At 44.9% G+C, this 15,094-nt stretch overlaps 1 protein-coding gene across 2 annotated transcripts in view; it reads left to right on the top strand.

Annotated features, from left to right (window-relative positions):
- Nucleotides 1-1,994: 1,994 nt before the first annotated feature.
- KIF5A (kinesin family member 5A) overlaps nucleotides 1,995-15,094 on the top strand; it is a 28,913-nt gene continuing 15,813 nt past the window's right edge. For both annotated transcript variants that reach the window (XM_024737049.1, XM_024737048.1), the window contains exons 1-6: nucleotides 1,995-2,348; nucleotides 13,468-13,555; nucleotides 13,650-13,723; nucleotides 14,120-14,224; nucleotides 14,477-14,525; nucleotides 14,964-15,019. In XM_024737049.1, the coding sequence (XP_024592817.1) occupies nucleotides 2,220-2,348; nucleotides 13,468-13,555; nucleotides 13,650-13,723; nucleotides 14,120-14,224; nucleotides 14,477-14,525; nucleotides 14,964-15,019 (501 nt within the window). In that variant the 5' untranslated portion in view covers nucleotides 1,995-2,219. The remainder of the gene's footprint in view (nucleotides 2,349-13,467; nucleotides 13,556-13,649; nucleotides 13,724-14,119; nucleotides 14,225-14,476; nucleotides 14,526-14,963; nucleotides 15,020-15,094) is intronic.

The raw sequence follows: 15,094 nt of genomic DNA, 5'->3' as shown, positions 1-15,094 counted from the left end.
GGCAATTCTACCTCAAATAGAATAGGCACTTGGCAGCACCATGTCTGTCTGAATACCTTCTGTGCTCTTAATCCCTTCACTAATGGTTTTCAGACTTTTGAATTTCACAGTTCAATACAATTAAAACAACAAAAAACATTTTTGAAGATAGGCATAGTATTGCTACCTTTTTATTTTGCCAAGTAAGTACATTTAAAAAAAAAAAACCTACTCTCTACTATTACCATCATTACTTAGTAGAAAAGTATGGAAGGACATACAGTACTCTCAGAATAAAAGTCCTTTGAAACAACAAATTCAGCTTTATTAAAAAAACTTACCACATTCCACATTGTGTGGTGGCTTTTGGGGGGAGGGATGCATACACATGAACTTTTTTCTCTGGCCAGTGACCCTCTATGGACTAGCATTTTGAAACTCCTTCACTAAGGATGCCATCCTGGAACGCTTGGGCGCCTGAGGTTGGGCTATTTCCTGAGCTTGCAGGATGCTGCAACAATTAGAAATAGTGCCAGACCAAGTGACTGAAGAGATGCCTATATTTCTGAGTTTATAGGAACTCATTGTCATTCTATGTGTCCTCTCCTGGCTCCTCCCCAAGCCTCTTTCTCCATAGTCCTACTGCCTACCCATCCAGCTTCTTATGCTGAACCCTTTTCCTTCAGTTTCCTTAAGATTCAAGGTGAGTTAGGGGTATATGTCCAACTTGGAGACCCCTTCAGCTGCCTTCCGAGTGGTTAGGTCTTGTCTGGCCAGGCCATCTTTCTCTCCTCCTTGCCTCATAGTATAGTATCTAAGTGACCCTAGACACTTACCAGGCAATTGCTAGGCAGAACCTCCATCCCCTCCTCCCTTCTTCTCCCATCACCCTGCTCCTCCCCTTGGCCTAGAGCCTCAACTCCTGCAGTCTAACTCTGTTGGCCAGCAGAGGCCCTGTGACGTGGAGAAAAATCAATCTGGCCAGTTTCTAGGTGGTTCTGTCCAGGGGCTGCAGCAGGAGTCTGACCTGAGGGGAGGAAGGACACAGAATCTCTAGCCTTGGCTCTTTTTTTCCCAGGGAAGGGAGAGAAACAGAAGAAGGGCCTGAGAAAGGGGCTGGTGTGTTGGGACTCTGTCCAACAGTACTGAGACAGGAAACACTCACGTAGGTGCCTAAACCTGCCTGAAGCCCAAATGCAGATGTCTGCTCTAGAGGTCCTTTCTCAAATCCCCTCTGGCCTTACCCACCGCCATCATCACCCCTCCATCACTGCTTTCTGACTCCCTTTCTCTTGCAAAATTACTCTTGCCCACCTCCATCCCAACCCCAACCTATGAGGCAAAAATAAGAATTTTACCTGCTTTTGAATTCTAATAGGCCAGAATAGGAGTTTTTCTTCCTTCCAACTGGGGACCTATTGTGTATGTTGGGGAGAGAGTAGAGTGCACCTTTGGATGTAGAAGGGGAAGGGAAGACCCAGACCTCCCTTGACACTCCTCTCTGAAAAAATGGGACCTGGACACCCACCTCCATAGGGGTACAGGCAGCTGCCCTAGAAGGCTGAGTGGTGGGCTGGGAATCTTTGCGAGGGTTGTGGGGAGAGGGGAGGAGAAGTGTGCCCCCACTTTGGAGAGAGGATTGTGATGGGGGTGAAGGATGCCTTGGAATAAAGGTGTAAGCACTATTGACTCGCTTCCTCGGACAGTAGACAGGCCCACCTCGGATCCCTTAGCCCTTCCGGGGGGGTGGAGTCCGAGCGAGGGACAGACGGGTCCGGGATGCAGGGGGTGGGACGCAGTGAGTGACTGGGGTGGGGAAGGGGTGAGGACCAGATAATCTCCGAGGGTTAGGAGTGGGGAGAGGAGGCGAGAAAAGAGCAGAGGCGCCACGGTTCGGCGGTGGGCGCCGCGGAGTGGCAGCCCCTAGCGAAGGAAGCCCCGCCCCGCTCCTCCATCGCCGCCCCGCCCAGGCCCGCAGCGCCGCGCTGCAGCGCAAGGGGCGGAGAGGCAGAGCGCCGAGAGAGGACCAGACGCCCAGGTCTCCCGCATCCCGGTGCCGCAGGAGCGAGGAAGCGCGCCTCGGCCCTGTTCCCCAGCCTTCGTCCAGGCGCCCGCCGCGCCTTTCTGAGCCCCAGAGACCGAGCACCTGTCCTCCGCCTGGGCCTCAGCTGAGCCCCTCTCCCCCGGAGCACATACGACCCCTGCAGCAGAAGTGCCCCAGCCCCACACCGGCGACCACCATGGCCGAGACCAACAACGAATGTAGCATCAAGGTGCTCTGCCGATTTCGGCCCCTAAACCAGGCCGAGATTCTGCGGGGGGACAAGTTCATCCCCATTTTCCAAGGGGACGACAGCGTCGTTATTGGGGTGAGTGCCGCCCCTGGAGGGAATTTCGGAGAGGGGGCGGGAGGCTGAATCTTTTCCCCTGCCGAGCCTCAGCCCCTGCCTGTCTCTGCGCCCTCTCTCCACCGCTCATCCTCCATCCTTTTCGCCGCAGCCCCTCCTCTCCCTGCATCAGGATGGCTGGGTGTGGCCTGGCCAGGCCGGCGGCCGAGTCTCTGCAGAACGAGAGGGGGCTACTTTCCCGCGATCAGGGGACCGGATTCCCCTTTGCTGCACTCTGCAGCGTCCCCACCCCTAGAGCCAGTCCCATGTTTTTCTGATGTTTTCCTTCTTCCCTAGGGAAAGCGCATCTTCCCTTTGTTATTGGCTCAGATCTCTACCCCTACCTCCCAGGAAGGGGGAGACTAGTGGATGGGCTAGATGAGAGGTGGGCAGTCCAGGGTCTCTGCGGAGGTATAAATGAGAGTGGACTCTAGGATCAAGGCCTCCATCATTCCCTGAAGTAGTTACAGCCTGGACTTGGGGGGAGGGCACAGGTCTGATGAAGGGTTTTCAAAGAAAGAAATATGTTGGTGCCACACCCAGTTTGGTGGGGGAGCCTCTGGGTCCTAAGGAAATGTCTGCCTTTCTCTCCCAGGTACAGTAGGAGAAGGATTTCAGACCCCCCAGCTCACCCTAACAAATAAAAATAACCAAACCCTGAGATCCTAACAAGTAGTTGCGTATTCATCCTTTCTCTTGATGATCCAATAAAAAGTAGCAAGCCATCTCCTCTACCTCATCATGACAGCCCCTACCCATGGAAGAGACCTTGTTAAGAAGGAGAACTAGTATTTACTGTGTGCTTGTTACTCTACATATATTATTTAATCTTCAAAACAACACTCTGAAGAAGGTATTAATATTTCCACTTTACAGATGAGGAAATTGAGGCCCAAAGAAGTTGAATGACTTTCTCAAGGTCACACTGTTAATTCACGGATCTGAACCTAAATCTGTGACTCCAAAGCTCACGTCTTTCCTTCTGTATCACATTGCCTCCACGGTTTTCTGTTCTGGGCTTTTATCTGTGATGGCTCCAAAGGAATTCCTAGGGAATTCCTCACCTACCCCTCCTTTCCTAGATTGGTTGGGACTGTCAGGCTATGGGGTGAAAAGATCTGGGGTTCAGTCCAATAGGGAGTCGGGCTTAAGGGGTGCTGGGCCAGGAAACTGTAGCCAGTTTGAGAAGGGAGAGGCCCATATAAGGACCATCCTCAAGGTCAGGGGCACTTCTTATGTGTCTTTCATCCACAGTGCTTGGCACAGAGCATGCTTGTTAAAAGAATGAAGGAAAAAAAAGGGAGGGAGCCTGGGCCTTCTGAATCAGTGAGATTGGGACTTTGAGTAAACATGCCTTAGGAAGAGACTTGCTTACATGTCCTGTCCCTAAGGGCCCTAGTCCATCACCAGGCTCTCTCACCCACACTATGGACTCAAATGGGTGCTTTCGCCCTGTGTGTGTGCTTATGTATGTGTGTGTTTGCCACATAGAGAGGGCCCCTGCTTCTCTTTGTCTCAGGGACGTTAGACCTTGCAGTCTGGTCAGTCTGGCCAGGCTAAAATAATGCCTGGATCAACCCTCGGGGCCTCTTCTCTGAATAGTCTGGACAGTGGGCGTTAGCTGTGAGAGTTAGAGCTTGAGGGCCCCCTGAGACATAAAGGCTGAGAAATAGGAGAAAGGTAGTTACGGAGGAACAAATCCACAAAAGGCTTCCACTTTTAAGGCTAGCTTCCTTGCTCTGGGTTTTTTAGGTAAATCTGAACCAACTCCTTTAGGCTCTCTGGGCCATCCATCCTGGCACGGTGGGCGCAGGGCATGGGGTGATGTTGGGAGGAGTTGTGTTGATCTGTCTGATTTGCCTAGCTAAACAGGAGAGACATGGTGGAGGTTGGGAGAGAGGAGAGATGAAGAGAGGCCCAGGGACCCCTGCCAATTCAGATTGTATCTTACTCCACAGCTGTTTCTTCCTTATCTGTTTTGCCTGATGTTTGCAGGGCTGTACCTTTGTCTCGCTCTGTATCTTCCCATGCCCTAGCCCTTCCTGTCAATCTCTTCTGCCAAGATAAGTGCTTATGGGGGGGCCATTTTGTCTCAGGCAGCATCCTTGGAGCTTGCCTTCCCAGCCTTTCTATATTCATTCCTCATTCCGGAGGATGAGGGCTATAGGAGAAGTGATTTTGAGGAGTGCCTTGAGGGTCCCAACAAGGGAAAGAAATCTCCCATTCCCTTTCTTCTGTCTTCCTCTAGCTCCCTTTGGGGACCAGTGTGTGGGAAACTGAGGAATTCATGGAGCAAGCAGCTTCAGGATGTCTGGGAAGGTGAGGGCAGGATGAAGGTGGGAGAGGCTAATCTCTCCAAGCCCAACCCCTGCTCCTTTCTCTGACGGCTCTCCTCTCTGCACTGCGGCTAGCTCTGGGCTACAGAGTCCCTAATGTTCATGGGCTTTTTCTGCTTGGCAAAATGTAGGAGAATAAGCTGGGAAGACAGCCCTGTGAGCCTTATCCACACCGCTCCCCCATGACTTCTCCCAGGAATCTGGGGGATGGAGCTTTGCCCAAGTTAATGGCCTGAGTCATAGTAGAAGGGTGTCTGGGTCACTGTCTGTGTGTGCTATGTACCTTGTTTTGCTCTTTGGGTCACTCAGAATCCACTGTGACTTTTTAAGTGGACCCATTTAAGTGTCTCTCTGCCTTGGTCTTGGTGGGCAGAGTGCCTGCTGTCTGAGCTGTTGCATCTATACCAGACACGACAGCAGGGAAACACATAACCTCTCCGCGCCGCCCCCCAACTTCCTCTGTCCCTCCCCTTCCCTTCCTCCCTCCCTCCCTCCCTCCCTCATTCAAGTATCTACCACATTCTACCTCCCTTAGGTCTCCTGATGGTTAAGTGCGTTCTTAAGGAGGCAGAAAAGCAGGGTCACCAAGTACCTCATTTGGAAGAGCCAGGTTGGGACCGGCAGGATTATTGGAACAGGGTCAGTATTGTTTGAGGTGGCTCAGGATTCCTTTGATGTCTGAAGAGAGGGAGTAGTCTCCCCTTAGCCTTGGGCGAGTCTGTAAAGGAAAATGGGGAGGGGAGGTAATGTTCACTGTGGCCAGTGTCTCTCCAGCATTACCATGGCAACAATCCCCAGGGGTGTCACTATGGAAATCAGTCCTGGTGCTCTGAAGTTCAGCCTCTACCAAGTGCTTTAGCAAAGGTTGAAAAGGTTGGTCGTCTTTGGACCCCTGATCTTAGGCCCTCCCATTAGCTTTAGTCAGCACACACAGTGGAAAACTCCAGAAAGTGCTGGGAAACACAGTTGAACAGGAGACAAGGTAGCCTGAAGTGGGTCAGAGGAGAACAGAGTCCTGGGTTGGGGGACTCTGAAGAGAAGCCCTCTGGAATAGGCACTGAGGAGCGCTTAGACTGCTGTGGGTGGAGACATAGTGGAGCTCAGAGGCATTCCTTGAAGGTGGAGGGTCTCCCTGAGTATTTCTAACCTAACAGTCTTCTAGTCCCTGACTCTGTACTGAGTCACAGAGTCTTGGATTATTACCTGGAGGTAGAGATGGTGAGGGAGGCTCCTTGGAGAGGATGGGTGGGAGAACTGCATTCTTCTGAAAAAGGGGGTGAGGTTGCCAAAAGGGAGTGATGAAGGGCTTTAGCTCTGTCCAGAAACATTTGGAGAAATGCCCACATGGAGGGGGGCGGGTGGGGTAGGGGAAGGAAAAGCCACGATAAGGATCTGACGCAGTGTTGGTATGTCAGTTCTGGGATCACTTTGGCAGTGTGGGTCTGAAATCAGATTGCTTGGGTTTGAAACCTTGCTCTACCATTTCTCAGCTGTTTGGCTTTGGGCAAGCTACCTTACCTCTCTGAACCTCAGTTTTCGCATCTATAAAATGTAATAATAATAGTACCTACTTCCTACGATTGCTGTGAGCATTAAATGAGATAATGCATATAAACTTCTTAGCACACTATGACAGGCACATAATAAACTCCCAATAAGTGTTAGATGTTATTATCATTTTATATGTGCTGTCTCCACACAAGCTAGCCTTTGACACAACTGGGCAGTGGTTAACATTTTCCCCTCTTACTGGTTGTTTCATCCAAACATCCAGGTCCCTAGTATCTTCTTGCTCTCTTCTTCCATCAATATCTGTGCTTCTTCAACAAATATTTACGAAGAGCATCCTGTGGGCCAGGGACTATGCTTGATGTTGGGGATTTAGAGGGAATCCCTGCTTTCAGGAAACACTTGGTCTACACAGTGATCCAGGCTGAAAAGTGGCCTGGGCAGAGTCCTGGGAGGGGGCATCAGAAATGGCTTTTGCTAACTGTACGTACACTTCCCCAGATTCTGATAAGAAATCTCCCACAATGTACTACCGTCTGACTTAGAATAAATATGTGTCATGAAAGATGTGAATAATGGTGATGCTTCCCATGTGAGTAGTCTAGAAGTGGAAAAAGTGGAAAACCGCTGGTCTAGTTATTCTCATAAAAAGATCTGACAAAACGAATTCACAATGGCTGTAATCAATAGAAAATTAAAAGACATTTGTACTTCAACAGATATAAAAATCTTAAGAAATGAACTAGATTTGGGACTCAAGGGCTCAACTGAGAGTAGGGAAGTGGTAGAAGGCCTTCCCAGAAACCCTAGAATTGTATCCATGGCTTTCTCTGCTCACGAGATTACTAAGTGCACCCATTTTTAGCTCTTGGATATTTTTTATCCTCATGGTTCCGAGAATGCCACCCTTCCTCCCTCTCTGGTCTCTTCCTTCCTCCCAGCCTAGGCTGAGGAAAAGGAGTTCCTCGGGCAATAATTGCCTTCAGCACTTGGAGAGCGCCCTCCATTTCATTGAGTCCACAGCACCCTCTGGAATCCTGTAACTGGGAGTGTTAGAGAAGAGAGAGAGAGAGTTAATCCCCACGTTTCCAGAAGGGAAGAAGGGAGGGGCGAGGTTGGCTTGAGAGTTCTGTTTAATCCCCTTTGGCTGCATGCCTGGCTTCAAGAAGCACGGATAGACATCATTGGTGGAGAAGAGGTGAGAGTCACTGGCCTGAGATGGACATGTTTTGTTTGTTTCTATTTCTTGGCCACTGGATGGGAGAAATATTGAGTTAGATTACAATTCAAGAATCAAGGATCAATTATAGACTAAAACAAATTGAAAGAAAGATATTACCACTTAGAAGGAGAGGCGTCAAGGCCACATAAAATCTGTTTATTGTAACACTGTATGATTTTTTATTCTGTGTAATAAGAATTTTATTCTTTGTAATGAAGTGTAATGATGAACGGTATAGATAAAAAGGGTGAAAAATTCACAAAAGTCCTATGAACAATTCATAAACTCACTCAAATCTTAAAAAAAATCAAGGTAGATTTTTCTTTAATAATTCTAAACATAATCATAATCTGATTACAACACTAATATATTTTAATTGTTGACAAAGTTAAAAACAAAGAAAATCACATAGAAGAAACTAAAACTCACTCAAAATCCCACCCCCCCAAAAAATACTGTTAACAATTTGATGTATTTGTTTCCAGTAGTTTTTTCCTGCATATATACATATAATAATTTTAATAAAAGTGTATCATAAACTATATTGTTTTGTAACCTGTTTTTTCACCAACAAAATATCATGACTATTTCACCATCGTTAAATATTTTACATAATTTTATTTATTAAAAAAACTAAGTTAATTTTTTAATGTCTTACATGCACATGTGACAAAATTCAAATGATATAAAAAGATATACAATGAAAAGTAAGCCTCCTTCCTACTCCTCTTTCCTAGCCACCCAGTTCCCCTTTCAGAAGGCAGCCTTATTGCCAGTTTCTTGTGGATCCTTCTAAAAGAATATCATACATTTACAAGCAAATACATATATACATGCATGCACTTTGTTTTAACACAAATGATAGCATACTATACATTTTGTTCTGTACCTTGCTTTTTTTTTACTTAGCAATGAGTCTTGGAGATCCTTCTATATCAGCACAGAAATATCTATCTCATTCTTTTTAACAACTGTATAATTTATTGTAGGGATATGCCATAATTTATTTAGCCAGGTCTCTATTGATGGATATGGATATTTAGGGTCGTTCTAGTCATCTGCTATTACAAACAATTGAACGACCCTATGTATATTTAAGGGCCCAGCCAGTGCAATGCATCATCAAACTATTTTTGGCCACTGCATGCATGTGGGATCTTAAGTCCCTGACCAGGGATCGAACCCATGCTCCCTGCAGTGGAAGCATGGAGCCTTAACCACTGGACCACCATGGAAGTCCCATCGTCAAACTATTTTATTTTGGCCACTTTGATAGGTGAAAATGCTACTTCATAGTCTTAATATTCATTTCTCTTATAAACAATGAGGTTGTGCGTAATTCATATTTTAAGAGCCATTATCACATCATTTTGTGATGTGATATTTTATGATAGCACTTACTGAGGTATAATTTACATACAGTGAGTGCACAAATCTTATGCAAACAGCTGGATGAATTTTATAACATATTTTGACACCTGTGTGACCACCACCCCGATTGAAATCTAGAGCATTTTGATTGCCCCTGAAAGCTCCCTTTTGCCCTCTTCCTGTCAATATCACCCCAAGGCAACTGCTACTTTGACTTCTATCACTACAAATAAGTGTTGTTTATTCTTGAACTTTATATAAAAGGAATAATACAGTATGTGCTCTTTGAGTTTCAGTTCTTTCACTCAACTCCTTTTTGAGATTTATTGGTGTTCTATTATGACATCATTTTATTTTTTAATTAAAAAAATTTTTTTTGGAGTATAGTTGCTTTACACTGCTGTGTCAGTTTCTGCTGTACAGCAAAGTGAATCAGCCATATGTATCCCCTCTTTTTTGGATTTCCTTTCCATTTAGGTCACCACAGAGCACCGAGTAGAGTTCCCTGTGCTATACAGTAGGTTCTCATTAGTCACCTATTTTAGACATAGTAGTGTATATATGTATGACATCATTTTAAATAGCAGCAAAGAATAAAATATATGTACATGCCGTAGTGTAATCAATTCCTTGTATTAGCCAGTCCCCTAAATGTAACTCCTTTCAGTTGTCTTCAATTTCTCATTATTATAAGCAGTGTTGATAATAAACATTCTTGTAGCTAAATATTTGCTACAAATATTTCCCTAGTACAAATTCTTAGGATTAGAATATCTGGGTCGATGGATATGTACAATCCAAGGATTTTGATTATGCATTTTTGAATTGCCCCTTAAAAGTGTGGATGTACTGTCCTACCAGAAAAGAATAAGCATGCTCCTTTCGAAGAAGTTGTACCCCCTTGAGCCTTCATCTACACTGCATATTACAATTAAGTTTCTGTTTTCCAGTTTCATAGGTGAAAGATGATGTTACGGTTTTTTTCTTCAGAAAAGTTGATCATCTTTATGTTTATTGAACATTTGTATTTCTTCTTCTGTTGTTAGTACCTAACTCTTGTCTATATTTTTCTGGTTAGTTTTGTCCCTTGTCACTAACTTATGAGAGTTCTTTATGTAGTAAGAATATTAATATCTTTGTTTAAAATTTTTTCTTATTTAAAAATTATGTATTTTCATTTTGGAATAGTTTTAATCTAAGTCAAAAAGAACAACAACAAAAACTCCTAAAATCCCACTGTCCAAGGATAGATACTGTTAATACGTTTTTCTGTGCAAGCTATACATATATACATATATATAATTTTTTTACAGACATGAAATAATCCTTCATATACTCTTTTGTGTGTGTTTTTTTATACTGCATACTATTTTAAAAACCACTTTTTTCTTAAAATTATTTTGTGCGTAACTTGTCATTACACATTTTTCTGTAACATCACCTATTCTATTTTCTTTTTTTAATTTCAAAGCAATATGTTGTCATTGTAAAATATTTACATATCACAGAAAAAATGTAGTAAGCATAAGTTCCTGTCATTCTGCTCTCCAGTCATAACCACCATTAACAGATCTATATACAGTCTTCCGTATCTTTTTTCTAAGACTGTTCTATCCATATGCTTTTTAAAAATGTATAATCACATTATACAAATTGTTTTTATTTCTTCACATGATCAATCTTGGACGTGTCAATATATGTAAACCAACCTTGCTCATTTTTTTTTTGCGGTACGCGGGCCTCTCACTGTTGTGACCTCTCCCGTTGCGGAGCACAGGCTCCGGACGCGCAGGCTCAGCGGCCATGGCTCACGGGCCCAGCCGCTCCGCGGCATGTGGGATCTTCCCGGACCGGGGCACGAACCCGTGTCCCCTGCATCAGCGGACTCTCAACCACTGCGCCACCAGGGAAGCCCCAACCTTGCTCATTTTAATGGGGGTAGATTATGGAGGAATCATAACCGATATCTTCTTGATGGATGTTTGAATTGTTTCTAGTTTTTCTTGGATACAAACGGCTGCAGTGAACATCCTTCTACACACATCTTTAAGTGCTTAAGCAAGTGTGCTACACACATAAAATAAATTCCTAGCATTGAAATCGCTGGGACAGAGTATGACCAGCATGGACTTTTAAATATTTAATAGAATTGTCCTCCAGAAAGCCTCTATCAGTTTACAGTACTCCCTTAGTTGTAGAGAGCACCTTCACAACTTCTTTCTCTTTGTGGATTCTGTTTTTTGGGCTTCAGAATCTTTCACCACAGAGACCAAATAAATATTCCAGGTAGATATTTATCATAAGCCAGATTTTAAAAAAAATTTTAATGTTAAAAAATATTTATTAGTATAAATAATATTTTCCTTTTTGCAGAGAAGTAAAAAGAAGGAAACAAAATAATACACTATCGTCTCACTCTCTTTGGCATTAATAAAACAAGACAAAGCAAAACACTCGTACATGGTTTAAAAATGTAAACTTTCCGGGATACAGACTGAGAAATGAAAGCCTCCTCTCTCCCAGTTTCTCTCCCCCAAATAACCACTGTTAATACTTTTATATAATTCCTTCTGGAAAAAAATTCTACACATATTGATGCAATATTGTAGATATACCTAGACCCACATCTTCAGCTTTAGCCAACTTTTTTTTTTTTTTTTTGCGGTACGTGGGCCTCTCACTGCTGTGGCCTCTCCCGCTGCGGAGCACAGGCTCCGGACACGCAGGCTCAGTGGCCATGGCTCACGGGCCCAGCCACTCCGCGGCACGTGGGATCTTCCTGGACCGGGGCACGAACCCGTGTCCCCTGCATCCGCAGGCGGACTCTCAACCACTGCGCCACCAGGGAAGCCCTTTAGCCAACTTTTATGATTTCATTTTTTGAACCACAAAGACTGTTTATTTGACACCAATAGCATATATCATAGTAAAAAGGAAACCAGTGATCACAATTTAATGTTGTTTGGGGGATTCTAAGATAAAATAATAAAATAAGTGGTATTAACAGTGGAAAGAAAGAGACAAAACTATTACATGCATATGATTTCATACTTGGTAACTCAAAAGACTGAACAAAGAAGCTAATAACATTAATAAGATATTTTATAATGTGATTGGATAGAAAATGAATAAATTGAAGGACCTGTTATGTCCCAGGATCCAAAAATACACCTTATAATAAAGTATGACTTTTCTTAATTAGTTAAAACGTGTCTCCCAAACTCTGGTGTCCATAGATCTGAAGGTTTACATATCAGTTGAAGAAAGATGGACTCTAGTAAAATAATTTGACAACTAAGTCATAGTCTATACCGAATGACGGGAAAGCACGACTGAGTAGTTTGTCACTTATGATGGAGAACAAGCATAGTCGCATTTAATCTTACCAGAGATCTTCCCTTTAATATGACTAGATAGCAAATATATTCTGTTTGGCTCCCTGGGTTGTAAATATTTTGTATCTTTAGCAGTCTTATCAGCACATGTGATTTATAACATATTATCTGAATTAAACAAAGTACTTGGAGGTCTGAGTGACTTGCTTCACAGTTTCTCTTTACTTAAAGCTGCTTCCCTAAAGGGAGATCTATATTTCTTTTTTAAAAAATTAATTAATTAATTAATTTATTTATTTATTTTTGGCTGCATTGGGTCTTCATTGCAGTGTGCGGGCTTCTCTTGTTGTGGAGCACGGGCTCTAGGCGCGCGGGCTTCAGTAGTTGTGGCTCACGGGCTCTGGAGCGCAGGCTCAGTAGTTGTGGCGCACAGGCTTAGCTGCTCCGTAGCATATGGGATCTTCCCGGACCAGGGATCGAACCTGTGTACCTGCATTGGCAGGTGTATCCTTAACCACTGTGCCACCAGGGAAGTCAGAAACCTAGTATTTCTGATTTCATGTATTCTTTTCACAAAGAGAGAGCTTGTGTTAATATTTCCACAACAGCTCAGTAGTTCGGTATTTGTGTATTTCATTTACACAATAGGCAACATACTATACATCTGTCCCTAACTTTGCATCTTTCACTTAATACATCTTCAACGCCTTTTCATATCAGGACATGTGGATCTACTGAGGAAGATATTTTTTAACTTAGTGGTAGATTTTTTTTTTTTTTTTTTGCGGTACACGGGCCTCTCACTGCTGTGGCCTCTCCCGTTGTGGAGCACAGGCTCCAGATACGCAGGCTCAGAGGCCATGGCTCACGGGCCCAGCCGCTCCGCGGCATGTGGGATCCTCCCAGACCGGGGCACGAACCCGTGTCCCCTGCATCGGCAGGTGGACTCTCAACCACTGTGCCACCAAGGAAGCCCCCAGTGGTAGATTTTTTAATGTTAATATATTGTTCTTCACTCTCCACAGCCTGTGGCCCTCTTGTCTTTTCCCATTTGGCTTCCCAGGCTGGGGGTCTGGGATGGTGAGTGCTAAATCATCACACCAAGACTGAGATCCACTCATGCAGTCTCGCTGTGTGACACTCCTCAATGACATTCTACCCCACAGACACAACTCCTGATGTCAGTACTAAATTTTAGCTCTCTTTGGTTTCCCTCATCCCCATAATTGTCCATGTGTACAGAAGGTTGAAGAACGGGTGCCTTTTCGGGTGTTTCTCCTCCCTCACACCTGCCTACTGATGTCTGCCATCTTTTTTTTCCATTCCAGGGGAAGCCATATATCTTTGACCGTGTATTCCCTCCAAACACAACTCAGGAGCAAGTTTATCATGCGTGTGCCATGCAGATTGTCAAAGGTAATGAATGTATTTTTAGAATGTATTTTTTTCAGGCTCCTCATTCTCTACCTCACTTCTCTCTACCAGTGTTCTTTCTCTGCCATCTCTTCAGATGTCCTTGCTGGCTACAATGGCACCATTTTTGCTTATGGACAGACATCCTCAGGGAAGACACATACTATGGAGGTGAGGGTTCTGACTTTTATGGGAATGAGGAGCTGGGAGTGTTAATAGGAGGCCAAGGAATCTCAGTAGGGAAAGATCTAGAAATTGAGGGCTGCCTGGTACAGAGGATGAACGGAGGGCAGCGTTATAGTGGAAGTTTAATGGAATCCCTTCAGCCTGCTGCAGTTCACCCTCCTTTCCACTACTCCAGTTTTCTTCTTTTCACCTGGAAAAGCAGCAGCAATGAAAGTCCAGAGAGCTGCTCAGTTCCCTCCTCCTTCCACTAAAAGGTAGTGACCATCCCCTAAGTTAAGATAGTCTTCTTAGCAGCTGTTATCTCTGTATTCATCTGCATACCTCCAAGTTGTCTGATCCCTCCTGAGCCCAGCCTCATTCCAGAATACCCTTACTCCCCAGGGAAAGCTGCATGACCCTCAGCTGATGGGAATCATTCCTCGAATTGCCCAAGACATCTTCAACCACATCTACTCCATGGATGAGAACCTTGAGTTCCACATCAAGGTGATCAGGGCATGACCGCTGGGCATCCTCTTATGGGACTGGGAGGGGAAGATCTAGTATGAACACACTGAGATCCTGGCGCCCCAACTTATTCTCCACCTTGGTTACCTAAGTTCTTCTCTGCCAACATAGTCTCTTCTGCCCTTTCTCTCCCACCACCACAATTTGAGTGGGTTGCGTTAGCCTGAGATCCCTGTATCAGATTTAAGATAGGCCCTCTTCACTTCATACTTCTCCTTTCTCCCCAACCAGGTTTCCTACTTTGAGATTTATCTGGACAAAATCCGCGACCTTCTGGATGGTGAGTGGTGTTTAACCCCAGTGGGTGGGTAGGGGTGAGGAGGGCAAGGAAGAGAAAGATCACATTGCTTTTGGGCTCTTGGGTTTTGGTACTGTTTGGTGAGTGATGCAGCAGGCACACAAGGACACACACACTTGTACTCATGTCCCTTGCCTCCACTCACCAAGAATTTCCCCAAACCGAAAGGGTCAGAAGATGAGCTTAGATGCCCAGGCCCACATATAAACAGCCTGAGTCTAGCTGCAGCCCTGGGGCTGGAATCCTGCAGGAGGAAAAACAGCCTTCAGCGCGTGCAGGGGGTTTAAGCTTCACAGGGGAGTCTTCCTCCCTCTTGCACATAGAAGAATCCACCATCCGAGTAGACTGCAGCGTGCAGGGGTTGGGGTGGTGAGGGGCTGGAAGTGCTGGCTTTGCTCACCCTGAATTGTCTTGATTCAGTGACCAAGACAAATCTGTCTGTGCATGAGGACAAGAACCGAGTGCCGTTTGTCAAGGTGAGAGTGGGGATGGGACACCCAGGTGGGGCCAGTGTACTGAGAGTGCAGGTGTAGGAGGACGGTAGACCAAAG

This window comes from Neophocaena asiaeorientalis, unplaced genomic scaffold (assembly GCF_003031525.2).
Source record: "Neophocaena asiaeorientalis asiaeorientalis breed wild unplaced genomic scaffold, Neophocaena_asiaeorientalis_V1.1 scaffold134, whole genome shotgun sequence".
Taxonomy (NCBI): Eukaryota; Metazoa; Chordata; class Mammalia; order Artiodactyla; family Phocoenidae; genus Neophocaena; species Neophocaena asiaeorientalis.
The sequence above is the reverse complement of the archived record's forward strand: the minus strand, read 5'-3'. Positions and strand labels throughout refer to the sequence as shown.